Source organism: Psammomys obesus, unplaced genomic scaffold, assembly GCF_907164565.1.
Source record: "Psammomys obesus unplaced genomic scaffold, mPsaObe1.curated_primary_1811, whole genome shotgun sequence".
Classification (NCBI taxonomy): Eukaryota; Metazoa; Chordata; class Mammalia; order Rodentia; family Muridae; genus Psammomys; species Psammomys obesus.
In genome coordinates, this window is record NW_026596117.1 from 24,422,747 (window position 1) to 24,440,645 (window position 17,899).

A 17,899-nucleotide genomic window follows, 5' to 3' on the forward strand; every position below is an offset into this window, starting at 1 on the left:
CCGGCTTAAAGACCTCGAGCCATGGGATCTAAGAGAGTCTCAGGCCCACCTGTAGGAGATTGGATTCCCTTTGCAATTTTGATCTGCAGCACGGTGAGAGGCCAGCATCTCACTTTCAGTTTTGCCTCCATTAGCTAGGAGGACTGAATTTATTTGTCTGTATGTTAATTGTTGGTCTTGTGTTTATTGTTCTTGACTAGGGAGATGGGACAGACAACGACCCCAACCCCCTTGACCCTTGTTGAGAGCCATTTCAAGGAAGTTAAGGAACAGGCTCACAGTTTAAGCTAAGAAGTCAGAAAGGAAATGTTATGGTTTCATGTTTGCTTTATTTTGACTGTTGGCTCCATTTCTCTCTTCTCTGTCCCTCTTCCTACTCCATAGATTTCTCCTTACAGCATGGAACTAGAGAGTATAAATGCTGCTTTACTTTAAAACAGCCCTAGCTGGGGCAGGAGGGAGGCACTTAGGAGTTATTGCCAACTTCTTTTGGTGAGTTTCAGGGTAACTGCCAAATGTCTCACAGATATGTCAGGTAACTTGGTTAGTTCAGGGACCTGCAGAATCCCCTACTGACTTTTTAGAAAGACGCGTGAAAAAAAAATGGCCAAAGAATCTGGGAAAATAGACGATGGCTCATTCCTTCCTAGTTATTCCTGAAAACTCACTTTTCCTTGAAAGAAATATCTTCGTGTTTCATATTCCGAGGAAAGGACCAAACTTCTTTTACTGGCCAGTTTACTCTTGACTTGGTTTTAACTCATTTCAAGATCTGCACCTTTCAGCTAGGAATGCCCCCACCTTCTGCCTGAATGAAGCTGGCAACCAGCTCAGAGCTAGGCACTAGCTGCTTAGCCTTTCCGATAGGAAAACTGATGACTAGTCATGCTACAAAACCTCTGTGCCCATGAGAAATGGATTCAGCAAGTAACAAGAGGCTCTTTCCTTGAAATTACAACTGAAAAAAAAAGTTTAAAAAAATATCTTTTTTAAATGTATAGGTTTACTATGTTCTGGATAATTTGTTTATGTATGGTTAAAAAAATCTGACACAACTGGAAAAAGTTAACTTACATTATGTTTTTCTTATATACCAATACTTAAGCCACTGGTGCTGGTATTGTTTGGTTTTCTATTTTAACTCAGAAAGAGTCAAAATATTTCTGAATGTAATGCTAAAATCTTGGCAAAAAAAAAGATATCTAAATATATAGGTGAAAACTATTGATCAAACATGCTTCTCTCCTGCTTCATAGTTGAGACAGGAAATGTATACCCTCGGCTGCTTAAGGGAATGTTACTGTTTTGAGACAGGGTTTGAGACTGTGCTTGATTAATGAAGCATTAAAACTGCCCTTCTATGTGTTCATATACAAGAACTTTTCTTGCTGGCAGCCAAACTTTATGACATCAAAATAATATATATGGCATTGATTTTAGAGATTGTTTAACAACTTTTAAGTACATAAAACTACAGGACATTTTAAAATTTATCAGATATTTACAAAATGTCTTATTAATGTGTCATCTTGATAAATAGATAAATCAATAAAAACTACTATTGAAGCATATTAGGGTTAAATGCCTAATTTTCCTATGCTTCACTTTGTTAACCAGGAAGAAAAAATATTCCTGTTTAGGTTAATAAATTTTAAGACTTGGATGCCTCCATTGTTCCCTAGGCAAAGATAGTTACATGACAATTTGACTATTGATATTTAAGCCTTGAATGATACAATTTCTGTCTCTAATTGTACTTCTAAACTATGGTCCATAGGAAATTTTTTGAAAATTTTGTTACTTGGCTATACTAAAAAATACCCCAACCTTAAGAACAATTTGCTATTCCATGTATGTTTTAAATAAAAAGGAAACTATTTTAAAAGTCATAAAATTGGCCTAGTCTAAGAGAAGCATATGCCAGGGAATTTTCAAATTAAAATCCGTGACTCCTGGGCCACTAAATGTTTTTTTCAGTTCCTGAAAAATCAAGACACTCCCTAAAGCATTGAAACATTCTAGCTACTTTGTGTTTTTCCTTGTTCCCTAAAAGTCAATGAAGCAAACAGGGGCTTGACAGGTCAACGGGTCTTAGACATTAATCTTATGTACCCTGTATAGCTTGCAAACATCACTTGCACAATGTCCTGGCAACTACAATATTAATAAAAATCACTAACTCATAAGGTCTATATATAGGCTAACAGAGACAGATTTAAGGATATATATATTTGATTTCCGTGTTTTTACTAGCATTATTAGGAGAGCTTGTTTTCATAAACTGGGTCATACAGGAAACTATTATGTTCTATGGTAATATGCTACATGGGCATGAAGGAAGTTCCCAATCTCTGTATTTAAGGATTTTGATGTGAAAGAGCTTCAATTCAATGATTGTCATTTTATTATGGACTGTTAAAGATGATTAAAACATACAGGTTGAGTGCCAAATGCCTCATGATTGCATTATTTAAACTATTTTTAAATATGTATGACTCTGCTTATGATCATGACTGATTACCTGGACAGACTTTATTTGGCCTTCTGAATTTGTTTCACAAATTGTTGAGGATAATTAAAAAAATGCAAGCTAAAGCTTTTGTTTTTTGTTTTTATAGTTAAGTTCAGGATGGGTTACTAAATATAAATCCACTTTGTTTGACTCAGCTATGCTGAATAGATAGGTAGTCCTCAAACATTTCAAAAATCTGCTGAATATGGCACTTAAATGTTTCATTAAAAAAACCTAAGCTTTATAACGGAGACCCCAGCTCCTAGAGGTAACCCTAAAGTCTCCAAGAAGATAGATGGGGCACCAAGGGCTTCGCCTGGACTATGGTATGCTAACCACTGGGCAAGACTACCACAATGCCTTGCTGCTGCCAAGGCCCAGCCTGAACTGTGGACAAAAAGGACACCTGGAGAGTTAATTGTCCCGTGTTGCCTAAGACAACGTGAGGTCAGTCTCTCCCATGTTCCTCCCCCAAAAAGGCCTTTCAGATTTGCCGAGCCTGACAGCCGAAGACTGACACAGCACTGGACTTGTGCCCCCAGCGAAGCTACCAACATCATGGGATAGCAGCCATCTGGGTAATGGGTAAGCCTCTGTCATTTTAACAGTTTATTCTTCTCAGATCTCTAATGTGTTTGAGGACTAAAAACTTACGATACTACTCCTGGTAATCTGGGCATAACACTGCTAAAGAGAAGGAGGGTCGTGAAAAGGAGAGAAGCCCCGCCATTGCTGCCTTTTCCCACCAACTTGTAGTCTCAGCTGGCCACAAGCAGACTCTCTCACAGAGTCCTCCATTTCCACAAGAGACCTTCACAGCAGCTCAGGACAGGGCCTACTCCAGTTTCTCTTACACCTCTTCTCTTAGTTTCTCCTCCAGTTACAGGAGTGCAGCTAGCAGTGTCTTTGCAGGTCGATCTCTGAATTCTGCTTCCTGTTTAGATTCTTAGCAATTTTCCCACTTGTCTGAAGAATCTCTCTCTCTCTCTCTTTCTCTGGTTTTGTTTGCCTGACTTGGTCCTGCATGATTAAAACCCTCCAAACAGGGTTTTAATAGGCTACTTAACAGTATTCCTGTTCCAGCCCATCTGAGACATGCTCTCTGGGAGAATAGCACCATGGTATCTGACCCTGCGGAGAAGCAAGCCCAGAAATGTCAGATCTGGCTGCCCAGCTGAGCACTGGCCTCTCAGGCAGCCTCTGCTTTACTCTGAAGATTTCCCTGACCCCCTGCCTCCACAGTTTTAAGAGAAAGCAGAGCAGACATCTTGGGCAGGCTTCCTTCCAGGAGTCAGAAAGCTGGACCTCCAAGTCTGGAATCTGGGGGCTTCTCTGTGTTGACAGTATGCAGAGGGATTGGGGAAATGACAGGGGAAGAGAGGAATCTCCCGCTTCTCTAGAGCCAGTTGCACATGTGCATTCTTTATTCTTCACGGATGCGATCTTGACTCAGATCTGCCCTTTCTCTGCCTCCTTCTTGTTCCCAAATGTCTAAAGCGGTGCCCCTCACAAATACTCCTAAGATGCTATTGTCGCCATGGGGCTGGAGGCCATTTTTCTCCTAGAAACAAATACCAAAAGAACAGGAAGAGGATGGGATGGGGATGGGTGAGTTGCAGCCTCTCTGGAGAGTGGAGCAAGCTCCCTTGCCAAAGGGCGCTTTAATGCCTAAAGAAGAAAGTAATTACACTCCTCTGCCGGGGTTCACCTGGCTCCCCATCGGTCACCTGGGATGCTTCCTCCCCACTGGAGCATGGGATTGGAAAGCAAAGGTAAGTGGGAACAATTTTTACTCCATCATCCGCCTCCCCCCACCCCCGCCCCAAGCAGGCTTAGTATCTCAGCCGTAAAGCATTTACAAACTCTGAAGAACGATAATAACTTCCCTTCTCACGGCCCAGTCACAAGGAGGTAATACATGTTTTCAATAAGCTGAAAATGTAACTCAAATAGTAAGTTTTATTTCACTTTAATCCGCCTGTGAGTTCACGGTAAAGGTAAGAGGAATCAGAGCCTTGCAATGTGAACCAAGTTCATTAAAATCCGAATCTCCTCCTAGGGCTTAACCCCTCCCCCAAGTCTTGGCTAGATAGATGGCCTGGGGCCGCAGAGTGATCACTGAGAGGCCAAGGGCTGGAACCAGTGGATGGAGGAGGAGGTGGGTGTCTCAGCTTGGGCTGGTTTCTGGGCAGCAGAGGTAGCTAGGAACCATCTACACTTACTGAGGCCGGCTTGGTTGCTTCTGAACCTCTCGGTTGACGGCAGCCTGATGGTGCAGTGCGCAGTGATAGAAACGATTCTCAATCCATGTCTCCAGCTCTACCACATACCGGAAGGCCTAAAACTGGACCCTTCACCTAAGGCTTTACTTACACATCGATGGAGCAACTACTCCCTCAGTGCCCAGCTGGCAGAAATGACTGCTACCCGTCTGTGTACCAACCAGTATTCCTTCCAGTTAACAACTGTTCTGTTCAGGCCTCTAGCCAGGTGGCCTTCTGGTGCCCTGTGGTCTCAGGTGGTACTGGTGTGTGTGTAGTAGGCAAGCTGACATAGCAAGATGGGTATTTCTGGTGTGTGCTTGGGAGAGGGGGCCAGGGACAGGAGATTTGGCAGGTGGCCTGGCCTCAGTCTAGCCAGCTGGCCAAGAGCCCTTCCTGGGGTCTCCTGGGAGAGCCTGCCCCATTGCACCTCTATTGGAGGCTGGAAGTGCTGATGAGGGGGAGCTGTCTCTCCTTCCCCATCACACATTCATCATGCACATGCCCCAAACCCAGGTTCCAGCTGAGGTGGGGTGCAGAAGCTCAAGGAGGGAGGAAGACAAAGGAAACATTGCCATGCTCTCTGAAGCCCTGGGCTGCCCACTGGGGCAGGAGAGTGAGAGACAGCTCTCTCTCTTGTCCTCCCAGACTGTGTGCCACAGACAAGTTTACCCGAAGTGCCTTTGTTTACTTCTACAGGGGCACTAATGCAGGAGCCACAGGTCCAAAGACCATGGGATGATGGAGGGAGCAGCATGAATTGTAGCCCAGACAGCAGGCTGACCAGAACGCAGCTTGAAGCCACCCGGGTTTTGTGCATATGGGTGTCTGTATGTCTGTACGCTGTGTATGCGTCCATGTGCTCATCCCTGTGGCCACACAGGCTACCCTGCCGGGAGCGGGAAGCTGAGCACACGCAGATGAGAGGCTTAGAAGGGATCCTGCACAGGCGAGAGAAGTAAGTGATGGTGATGTCAAATCTGCAAACCAGGGTCTTGAGATCACCTTGCAGATTTCAAGTGCTAGGGAAGTGGGAGGGGGCCGTGAAGCTGCCGGCTTGAGGCTTGTTTATGCTTTTCACGAGAAGTGGGGTCTAGCGGAGTTTGCTCTCTTGAGTACTTGACACAAGTCAGGGGTGGTTGGCGTACACTTGTAACTGAGGCATTTGGGAGGCAGATGCAGGACAGCGCATGCAAGGCTACTATGAGCCTCACAGTGAGACTTTGTCTTAATATATATATATATATATATATATATATATATATATATATATATATATATATGAATATATATATGAAAACTTTTTTTAAAAAGGAAGAAAAAGAGGAGGAGGAAGAAACTTTCCTGAGGAGACTTTGAGAAACAAGCCAGATGTTTCCTGGCTCTTCCCCTTCCTGTGTCTGGCCTGTCATCCTTTAGCCTACTTTTCAGAGTGAGGACCTCACAGACGCTTCACCCAAAATATTCCAACAATGCAGTCCCTGTGGAGGAAGCTCTCTGCTCTATCATAGGGACCCCTGGCAGGGATGGGGTCTCCTGGAAGGGAGAGGATGGAGAGAGGCAGTCAGCAGCTGTAGCCTGTGCTGCGAGTTCAGGAGCTGCAAGTAAAGACCCTGGTGCCTTCTGCCTTTGGTGGTCATGCGTGGTCTAAGAATGGCTCCCCAGGCTTTGTGGCAGCTGCTCTGGACAGCACTTGAATCTTCCAGGGACCTGTGAAAAGCACCAGCCTGAACCTACAGGTACTTTCTCTTCTCCAGTGCCCATAGTGTCTCTCGTTCTACACCAAGACCTTCTGATATAAAACCTCCTCCCTTCAGGCCCCAAATAGAAATGAAACCCTTAGAGAGTCACAGAGTGCTGAAAGCCCTTAGGCTCTGGAGCCAGATCACTTGGGTTCAAGTCACCCCAAGTTCCTTGTTTGTGATAAGCTTTGGGATTTGTATATTTTAGCTTTCCCTGTCTTTGGTCTCAGGATGGTGGCTGGCCTTTTTTGAGCAGCTGCTGTGTGCCAGGCATGGCACTAAACATTTCCCATGCCCCACCTCCTAAGAGCCGCCCAACTGTTCTGACAGGCAGGTATGCCTATCTTCCTAGCTTTCCTGAGATAGAATCCGAGGGCGTGTCTGGCTAAATCGCTTGCCCAAGGTCACCAGACTCACCCGTGACATGGCCCTAGCTAGTTGACTTTCCTTACCTGTGAGCTGTGTGTGAGACCAGTGTCTATCTGGGGGAGTGTGAGAACTGTGTGTGTTAGTGGCAGTGTCCCATGGCTTATCACACTGTGACCTGCTTAGCAGAGGGAGGGATATATAGCAAGCATCACCTTCAAATCCACCCAATGATAGGGCTAATCTCAAGCCCAGCTAGAGGAGAGAGAAGATACAATCACAATAGCTGTGATAAAATAATTAAGTCATCTGATCCCAAGTGCTTCTCATTTCGGAGTCCAGCAAGCTGCTAGAGTGCAGATTTTCTTGGCTTTCTTTGTTTTTTTTTCCTGGATCCTGAGAGTGGGTACTCATTTGGCGTGAGGTGGATGTTTGGTGCACGTCCGTTGGTAACTGAGGAAGCAACTGCTTTGGGAGTCTCGAGGGTGTATTCATAACATGGCCGGCAACCCCCGAAGGCAGAGCATGTCCTCCTCAGCCCTGCCTGAGTGTACTCCATTCACATCCTGTTGGAGGAGGGACCTTCCCGAGCAGGGATTGGGTAGGTCTGGTCCAGTGTTATTTTCTCTACGGGCAGGGAAGCAGTGCTGAGCCTCCTATAATCCGCCTCGGGCACAAAGGGGCAGGGATGGTAGATGACAGGGGTGGCACAGACGCCCACAGGGTGGGGTATTAGTCTGCCAGCAGCACTACACCCTCGTGTGTTGGGTGCCCAAGTGCAGGGTCTGGGGTTATGGTGATTGGCGGAGTCTGTGGCACACTCCTGCCATCCCATGAGTAAACACCATTTCTGAATGGCAAGCCGTTGCTAGCCCTTGGTCCCCTTCTCACTGAGAAAATTCCCCCGTCCTTACCTGCTTGGCTCCTAACAACCCCCCCATCCCCACCTCCATTCAGATAAGATACCTCCCCCACCCCTGCTGGCATCTGACTTACTCTGAGTGAGATAACTGCTGGGTTGACTTCTTACACAACCTTGCACTCCAACCATAGACTTAGTTCTGAAAGAGCCTACTTCTCTAGAGAACCATCTTTCCCTGAAGATCCTTGCCCTCTGGCCAATCAAGGCTTTGATTCAGAAGTGACAGAGAATGGAAGGAGAGCAGAAGGAACAAGAAAACAGGGGAAGAAGGAAAGGAAGAAAAGAGAAGAGGAGGACAGGAAGTTTCCAAGCAGTCCTAGCTTCTAGCTTTCCTCCTGGAAGCCTTGAGATCCACTTGCTGCCTTCCCAGAAACGCAAGCTCCTGCCTACCTTCCCCATTTCCACTCACACCTCTTCCAGGTATCCGGGCCCCAGGGCCACGTGACAACACGGCTTACATGTGGCCCATCTGGGCTCAGGGAATCTTGCTGGGCATGCCAGCTTAATGAAATACTTTCAGTTTATTAAACACAGGCTCTCCTAAGCCCTGAGCGCCTGTGGGTATTCGAAAGCTGAAGGCAACCCAGAGCTACCACAAACGTAATTTCTCCACACGCCCTTGCATTCCTGCTGCAACCCTTCTGCTCTTAAGCAGCATGTGAAATGAGCAACATAAAGTAACCCCCTAGCCAGACAAGGGAGGAAATGGGGGGGTGCTGGCAGAGGCTCCCCAGAACCCCTCAGGGCCTCTAAAATTATATGAAGTTCCCATTACCCGGAGCCATGGAGGGCACCTCTATACCCCTGGACTGCTCCGAGTTTACAGAATCAGTTCCCCGTGAGCAGAGCGGCCAGTGGCCTTGCATGCGAACTTTGCGTGTTAACCTCGCACGATGTAGCTCAAATATTTCAACCCCATTTCAGCAAGGCTTGCTCTCAGCAGTAGGGCTGGCGGGGTGCCGCGTCTTCTGGCTCCCTCTGGAGCTTTGTTTCTGTTGCTTCTCCAGGGCTTGGCAGGGAAACAGCTGTCTGAGTCTGGGAGGAGCCGTGGAGAGACCCCAGGAGATCATGAGTTGCCTCCCCCAAAACAGGGGGAGTCTCTTTCTTAACAATGTTTTCCCATTCGTCTGTCTCCTGGGCCTTGGGTCTGTAAATCAGGGGTGAAGGGCTGAAATGGAAGTAGCAGACAAAGGCCTCCAGGGAGGTGCCGCCCTCTTTGCGGACTACCATCTGGATGCCAGAGAAGGAGATTCTGTTGACAGTGCTCAGGGGGACCTGCTCCAGGTACCTCAGTGGCAGCCCGTTGACCCACACACAGCTCTTGCGGGTCAGAACCTTGAGGCAGAAGGCTAGCAGAGTGCTGCCTTTCTCCAGATAGGGCTCCAGGGACAGATGGTGGCGGGACAGCTGTGGCAGCTGCAGCTGGAGGTGGGTGTCCTGCCCCCGCCCAACCAGCATCCGGCTGGCATCATGCTGCAGCTGCAGGGGGACTTTGGCAAAGGTGACCGGGCCCTGTGTAGGGTGGTATAAGCTCACGTGCAGGGCTGTGAGGGGCCTCTCCATAGAGGAGACCCTGGGAAGAATGTGACAGAGACACACCTCTGTAGCTTTCTGAGCCCAGACAGGCTGCCCACTTTGAGGATCCTGGGGCCAAATCTTGTCAAGGAGGACCATGCCTAAATGGATACGGTCATTCTGTCCGAGCTGGATGGAGCAGAGGCTGGCACAAGTGCTGGAATTCCACCTCCTCACACTCCAACAGGACACGCTGTTGAATCCACTCTGAATCGCACTGTTTTATAGTACGGGTGTGTCTGTCCTTCCAGACAAGGGTTAATCTTACCAGCTCACAGGGTGGAGCCTGATAGTCTATGGGCCATCTGGAGGCAGTTTGTCCCTGCTTTTTAGGAAGAGACGAGCAGACATGACAGGCTTTCTCGTACCCTTGAGAGTCCTCCTCTGAGCCAGGTTATCAGTCCAGGTGCTGTGGAGACCGGCCTGTGCTCTTGGGAATACCCCTTTGGAGGGGACAGGTATGGTGCTTCCCTCTGTGGAGGTACAGAGCAACATGAAAAGGTCCTGAACACCCCACGGAAGGTAAAGATAGCTCCTTCTCAGTGTTTCCAGTAACCCCACTATGTTCAGCGCTCGCCTCTCCTGAATGTCTGGGCAGAAGGCAGATCCTGGTGGAGACAGCGAACAGAGGGGAAATCTGGCTTGTTGGAGACCCCTCAGGGGCTCCGGGAAGTGCACACAAGGTATCACAGATGCACCTCCAGGAATTTGTCCTTCAGTGTCTGAGGGGCACATGGGAAGGGCCCCATCCCATGGCTCGATTGGTTCCTGCCTGGCTTTGACGAACACAGACTCTGCCGCATCTATACCACATCTATTATACAGTGTCTACCTGCCCTGCACGACCCAGGGTTTGCCACCACCTTCTGCAGGGACCAAGGAGCTATACAATAATTATAGTCTTTCTCTACTGCCTGGCTTTGGCCGGCAATATTTTTTTCTGCTAACAAGGTGTGTTCTATCCTAAACTCTGTGTGAAAACATTGCTCATCTTTCAGGGCCCAGTTCAAATGTTTTCTTTCATGAGAAAGGTGACCTTGTCTCTTCTTACATAAACCACAAGGGCACCTGGCCAACCCCCACCCGTCCATATTTGCATTCCCCCCCCCCCAAGAGTTCTGTAGGCTTCTCTCCTGGTCCCCTGAGGTCTCCCAGGGGTAGAGTGTGACCCACCAGGCAGTCCATACAGCATCTGGCCAAAGCAGGTATTTGGGGCACACCTGCCAGGTAAGGAGACATCCACATAAAATGAGTGATATCTCAGTCAACCATAAATGGGAGCATAGTTCTTAAAGGCTACGGGATAGGAAGCTTGTGCTAAGTTGCCAAATTTTTGTCCTGTTGCTTTCTAAATGTAGTATGCCAGTGGGGATCTAGTTGACAGGGAGGCCTAGGCCCCTGAAGATATCCTTCCCCTACCAAGCAGACAGGCACACCTCTTTGGGCACCCTTTGATCCCAAAGAATGCTTCTTCCTGAGGTTTGGTGCAAGTTGAGCCCAGGATTGAGGGCTGGGCAACAGTGCCCTCAGGCCTGGTGAGAACACAGGGTGTATCTGTATCCTTTAGAAGTCAGTGCATGGCCCAGGGGTATTGAAAGTGAACATGGTTCTGTGAGATCTCTCTGTGCTACTGGGCACTTAAAACTTATGGGAGCCTGCTCTCTGCCAGACAGTACTCCTGCAGAAGCAGACTTATTTGTCTTGGATCCCAGTTGATCTGGGAGAACAGAAACCCCAACCTCTTAATGGCCCCCCCGGCTGACAAACAGAATGATGCTGGCTCTGGCCAGGGGCCCTCCTTGTAGTCCCCCCAGCCTCCCTGTGGGTGCAGGTCCCTCCAACCTTCACCTACCTTACTGCCGGGTACATCTGGCACTAACTCTGCAGCTGTGTGCTCTCTGCAGGAAGGGTTGGGGCAATGCCTGGGCAGGCTTTTTAGTAGTTCAGGACTGTACTGGGTCAGAGCACACGTCACTTCTATCGTTCTTCCCTTTTCACTCTAGGAAAGAACTGAAAGTGTCATCTCCTTTGCAGAAGTGGAGCCCACTGACAGACTTGTGAAACTGGTACCCCCTCTAGAGGGGCCTCTTGACAGCAGGGTTTCCTGGGTCTGGGTGTTCCCAGTCTCTACTATTCCAGAGACCACAGAGTATTAACAACTTTCTTCTCCCCTCTGAGGGCAGAGAGTTGCTACCAGGGAGCTCCTAGACTAGGAGATTCCTCTCAACTGTCTGGGGTTGGTCAAGAAAGCCATAAGTAATGGAGAATCTCCAGGGTATCTCAGAAGTGAGTGAAACACAGGGGAAGGGAGAGCATGGATACTCATGGGAAGGGAAAAGAGAGCATGGCCACTCATGGGAAGGGAAGGGAGAACATGGCCACTCTTGGGAAAGGAAGGAAGAGCATGGACATTCATTAGAAGGAAAGGGAGAGCATGACCACTCATGGGAAGGGAAAAGAGAGCATGACCACTCATGGGAAGGGAAGGGAGAGCATGGCCACTCATGGGAAGGGAGAACATGAGCATTTATGGGAAGGGAGAGCATGGATACTCATGGGAAGGGAAGGGCTGCCTATTCATGGAAATAGGCCTCTTTAGTGTATGCAGAAGGCCATCTGCTGGCTTTGTCCCATTGTCCCATTCTCCCCCTGCAGTTGGGTTGGGTAGAATGGGAGGGAGCCCATCATACACTGCTTTCCCTGAGTGGAGACTCATTCCTGAGGCTCTCCTGGTGCCTTCTTCCAAGATGATGTGCTCTGGGCCCTCCAGCGCAGTGCCTCAGAGGCTGTGCTCACTCAGGGGAGCTCAGGGAAATTCTACGGCCTCTCCTAGGTCTTTCCTGTCTACCTGAGAGTCAGTGCTGAAATAATTGACTCTGAAGCTCGAAGGAGGCTTGCCAGGGTCACACAGTGAGTCTGCAGCATAGCCAGCTGAGGACACAAGTGGGCCTAGCCCCAGCCTCCAAGGTCTGCCCCTGGTGCAATTCCTTGCTTGCTGGGCCACAGAGTACAGGCTCCTGTTCTGTCATCAATGATTCAGGATAGGTGGGAAGGAGCCAGGCTCTCCCTCAGAGCCACCAGACAGCTGGGAACAGGGTGCTTTCACGAAGGTGTTAAGCTCAGTGAATGAGGCCTTAGTACCTTCAACGGCCCTTTCTCCATCCTTCCCCCCAACTTCCTGTGCCCTAGGTCCTGCTGGCATTGAAGAAGGATTAAAATGTTCATGTCACCATGCAAATTCTCTCCTGACAATTCTCAGTGAACCTCTCGTGGCAACAGTAACCCAAGGGGTAGCTCTGAGAATGTGGCAGGCAAGCTGGTTGCCTGGGGAGGACAAGAAGCCAGATGTCGGTTGGACAGCTGGACTGGACCTCAGGCTCATTGTCAGCGCTGCACCCACTTGGTGAAAACAGCCACAGTCTCTACTGCACTGATGGATCAGCAGAAGCTCAGGAGCCACAGTCAGGTACCTCAGGGACGGCATACATACAGCGGGATGAGTGTGCACAGCAGGGCAAGTCTTCTGGGCCATGAGGCTCACATGTGTCAGTCTCTGCCTACACAGGTCTCTCAAGCCTGAAGAAAACCAAGTCCCTCTTTCCATAAGAGCTTCCTCCCCAGTGTCCCCCATGTCTGCTGGCCTTATAGGTCACATGGATACCGCAGTGATGCCCACTGCCTCTCTGTCTGCAGAGCTGGGCCTGGCGTAGGCCTTTACCATTTCTGAGTTTCTTCCTTGGAGATGGGACACCCCCTGCCTACCACCCTGCTACAAGCACTCTCCAACAAGGGTGTGGGCATAAGACACAAGTGTTCAGTCCCTGTGGTGCAGAAACTGGGCCAGGAACATCAAGAAAGGGAAGTGAAACACCCAGGCGATTCATCTGGCAAGAGGAAGTTCCACCCAGGGTCCTTCTCCAAGACATAATGGGACTCTGAGGCTGGTCTGTGGGGACAACACTTATTTTTGACTTTTTAGGTAGAAGGTGGGAGACAAGATGAGCAGGAAAAGAGAGCTAAGTGAGATGGAGGCACAGCCTCTCAACCTTGCTCAGGAGGTTCCATCTGACCGGCCTTACCTTACCTGCGCCTCTGACTGGCTGGCTGCTGGGCATCTGGCTCTGGACTCTAAAGAGTGTTGTTTCAGCAAGATGAACCCCATTGTGAGCCAGCTGGGGAACCCAGAGACAAACAACCACTTCCCCAGACCTTCTCCTCAGGCCGCTTTTCCCAGGCACGCTTGTGCCCCCAGCTTGTTCACTCACGTAACACTTGCGTGACAAGTTGGACACCCTGTCTGGACCTCAGTTTTCTGCTCTGTCAGAGAGGAGCAAGTGGGTGAAGCTGGGAGGACTAAATGAGTGAGATGTGCGGAAAGTGCTAACCACAGGGAGACCTGCTACCTCAGTCTCAGCAGAACCTTTAGCTGAAGATCCAGAACATACCTGAGGAGAGGGGCGATTGGAGGAGAGCGACACTGTGAAAACCCTACATTCTCAAAACGCCCCATCGTGGGCTTAAAATGAGACAGTTTAGGAGTTGATTCCCCACCGTGGGAGAGCTTCACCTAAGTTCCATTTTATTCATAATGAGGTAAATCATCATGCCAGGAAGTCTCCGCTTCCTTGCTGGGAAAGGCATCCCTGCTACTTATCTTGCAGATGGGGAAACTGAGGCTGGAGCAGTCAGGTGACTTGTTCAAGGTACACCTGGTGTGTACCCGGCCACACCAGAGCCTGGTCTGTGAGGTTTCTCCTGGCCCTGGCACTTGCAGTCAGGTGTTCTTTGTATGCAGTTGCCTGGCCAACCAGGCCCTGAGCTTAGGAGGTCTGCTCCCGGGCCAACTTGGATGCCCCTTGAAGAGTCTTGAGGACCTGTGGCAGCACCCTTAACCTGCCTTTCAAAGCTGTAATGGAGAACAGCCAAAAAGCTCAGCAGAGCCGCCCCTCTGGTGAGAGTCCTAACCAGGCTTTCCACAGCTGTAATGAGACCCTGACAAAACCAGTGGGGGAGGAAATGGTTTATTTCAGTTTCCTTTTCCAGGTAACAGTCCGTCATGTGGGAAGTTAGGGCAGGAACTCGCAGCAGGGACTGAAGCATGGACAATGAAGGAGTGACATTTAAGGGCTTGCTCTCCATGGCTCGCTCGCCTACCCTTTTTATACAACCTAGGACCACCTGCTCAGGGGTGGCCCCACTCCCAGTGGGCTGGGCCCTCCCGTGTCAGCTATTAATCAAGAAAATTCCCGACACCATTGCCTACAAGCCGGTCCAACTGGAGGTGAGTCTTCCAAACAACTCTAATTTGTGTCAAGTTGAAAAAAAATTTTAACACAAGGAGAGAGCCTGGTTCTTTTGACTCCAGGTGTCCTGAAAATGGCTTGAGGGAGATCACACTCAGACTGCAGGGAACACAGAGGTAAAGCAGGGTACAGAGCACAAGGCCATGGTGGTCAGAGACGAAGGAGAGAGGACACGGGAACAGGAACAGTCAGGCAAATTCCCGCCAGCAAGAAGAAAAGGATGAGGAGCCAGGTTTACTCCTTCAACTGTAGACTGGAGTAAGATGATCTGTCTGTTGAGGGGAAACTTGGGGGGGGGGAATATAGCCTAGTCTTGGCCCTGGCCATCCCTGAGGGGCTGAGCACAGTTGCTCTGTGATGAAGACAACACTCCCTGCCTCGGCCAGCTCTCAGAGAAGGGTGGGTGCTTGTGACTCACTGTGACTGTGACCCCAAGGCAGGGGACCCTTCCTACTTCTATGACCAAATTCATGAAAAACAAAACCCTGCAGTAGGAAGTCTGTTTTGGCTGAGGTTTCACTAAAGTTCAGCCTGTGGTCATCTGTCTTCATTGCTTTTAGGCCTGGGGCAAGGCAGAATCATCAGGACCAGGACAGAAAGATGGGTAGAGGAAAGGGAGAGGGGACAGGGAAAGGAAGAGCAAAGGATGAGATATGCAAATGACCTCTAACCACACCTGGAGTTCTCCACCCACAGAATCATTAAGTACTGTGTCCCCCTTCTTACAATAGGACTGTGTAAATGAGGTATACCTGGCACCCCTAGTCCCATCAAATCAAATATACTCAGCCCCAGAACCCCTCCCGCTGCCCAAGGTTTATAATGCACCTGGTTCACTCTCTCTCACTTCATTCCTCCACCATGACCACCTGAGGCTCATCATTTATCCTGGGAAAGGACGGGCTCCCCTCCTCTGTGAAGAATTTGCTGCTGGACCCTCAGGGCTTGGCTTCTGGCCTGGCAGCCATAGCTCCCTTGGTCACCACTGAAGAGGAAGTGAGCTGCTGACCACAAAGCAGCAGCTGGACCTGTGTTTGGCACAGGTGTCCACCTGAGTCCTCTGCCATTAACACGGCAGCTTAACCAAAGGGCCGTAACATCATCACCGGCTTTGGAACGCCCAAGTGTCCATTGTCATCTGGTACTGGCAATCTCATTAAAAAAGAGCTAATTATGGCACATTGGAAACTCTTCTCCGCACCTCAGCCCCTGTGAGATCTGGGACCCTCGTGCACAGACCTTGCTCTGAGTGCTCTAGCTGTACCTGAGAGAAGCGGAACCTGAGACTCCCAGGTTCCACAGGTTTCCATCTGGAATCTGGCAGCACCTGGACTGGCCCATGAGAGGAGCATGCATACCTTAGGTCCTGAGTTCAACCCCAGCACCCACATTACAAGCTGGACACAAGCTTGTAATCCCAGTACTGGGGAGGCAGAGGCAGGCGGATTTCTGGGGCTAACTGGCCAGCTGTCATGGCCTATTTGAGGTGCTCTAGGGCCATGAGGGAACATGTTTAAAAGAAATGAAGGAGAACAGCACTTGGGGAGTGACATACACATGCACATACAATGCATACACATATACTCCCACATGCACATACACATACACACAAATGTACACACGTGTACACACACATACATATGCACACACACACACACACACACCTCTTAAAAGCATGGGTTTCTTTAAGGGCTGAAGCTGTCTAGGGATGATGACCTCACAATGTGACACATGGCTGTTCACACATGAACTTTCTGTTTTCATTGTGAGATGAAAACCCAGCATAAATATGGTCCATGACACCGTGAGAATAAAGAGTATCTGAAAATTGTGTCTTCAAAGGCAAATTTTTAATGTGAAAACCAAACAAAAAACCCTCTCTGTAGAAGTGCAGCTTGTTTCCGTTGCTTAAAGCACTGTATGATCTGAAAGTGGGAAGGAGAAAAAATGTGCCCTCTTGGTAAAGTAGCCACACATATTATTCACACATAGGGTCATTTTAACCATTTTTGAAGTGGTACTGTCCTATTTCTGTTTATGTTGCTGTGACAAAAGCAGCATAGCAGAGAAGGGGTTTATTTTAACTCACAATGGCAAGTTACTGTCAGTCACAATAAGGAAGTCAAGGCAGGAGCTTAAAGAGACCAGTCACAGCACACCCAGCGACCAGCGGAGAGAAAGGAATGCACACCTGTGTAATACGTTCTCTTCAGGCCTCTACAGTCCAGGACCAGAACTCAGGGAATGGCAACACTCACAGGAGGCTGGATCTTCTAACATCGGTTAACATAAGACAGACAATCCCTCGTGGAGACTGTCTCCCTTAGTGGCCCTAGATTGTGTCAAGAATGAAAACCAACCAGCACAGTTACTAAGTACATTTAAGCTATCGTGTAGATCATCTCCAGATTTTTTTCATACTTATTAAGAAAAACTTCTCATTTCTTTCTCCTTTAGCCCTCAGACACCATCTTCCTACTTTCTGTTTCGATGAGTTTGACCTCTCTAGATCAACTTCAAAGAACTGGAATCATACAGATTCATCTTCTGGTGGCTGGCTTATTTCACTTGGCATGATGTCCTTAACATTTATCCATATGGTAGCCTGTATCAAATTCCATTCTTTTTCTTGTTGAATAATATCCCCTGTATGCAATTTCCAGTTTTGCTAATCCACTCATCTGCCAATGGATGCTTGGGTTGCTCCCATCTTGGCTATTGTGGTTCTGGCAGACAGAGTGAGAAAGAGCTGCAGTGGAGAGAGAGATTCCTGGAGACAGTCCATCGTTTCGCACAGATGTGACAGATGTCCTTTGGAGGGGCACAGCCCCAGGGCCTCCACCTCTGGATCGATCTTTGCTGCTGCTGTGCCTTTTCAAGTTTGTCATTGCTGTATTCCTTGTATATCTAGAATGGTCTGACTGGTCCTGGGGAGACCATTTTGCTGCCTATAGTGTTGCCTCTTGGGAGACAGCCCACTCTACTGGGCAATTCTGCAGATAAAGATGAACTTAGGTAAAATAATATTGTTTAGATGAACTATTGATTTTACAGAATTCCTGATTTGACTTAAGTAGTTTTAGCATGTTAGTTCAAGTTGTTTTTTGTTAGTTGATTTGATGTAGAAAATATTAGGGAACAACTTACAGTTCTAAAAGGCGCACTCACAATCGTTGAGTTAGGGACTTTTTAAAGTCAGGGAACAAGCACAACGGCAG

At 48.6% G+C, this 17,899-nt stretch overlaps 1 protein-coding gene across 1 annotated transcript; it reads right to left on the minus strand.

The window, feature by feature from the left end:
- Positions 1 to 7,870: 7,870 nt before the first annotated feature.
- Positions 7,871 to 11,292, minus strand: Tifab (TIFA inhibitor). Its single transcript, XM_055629341.1, has 2 exons — positions 11,231 to 11,292; positions 7,871 to 9,851 (listed from the first exon to the last, which is right to left on the minus strand). The coding sequence occupies exon 2, from the start codon at positions 9,475 to 9,477 to the stop codon at positions 8,740 to 8,742; it is 738 nt and encodes a 245-aa protein (XP_055485316.1). The 5' UTR covers positions 9,478 to 9,851; positions 11,231 to 11,292; the 3' UTR covers positions 7,871 to 8,739.
- Between the last annotated feature and the right edge of the window lie 6,607 nt (positions 11,293 to 17,899).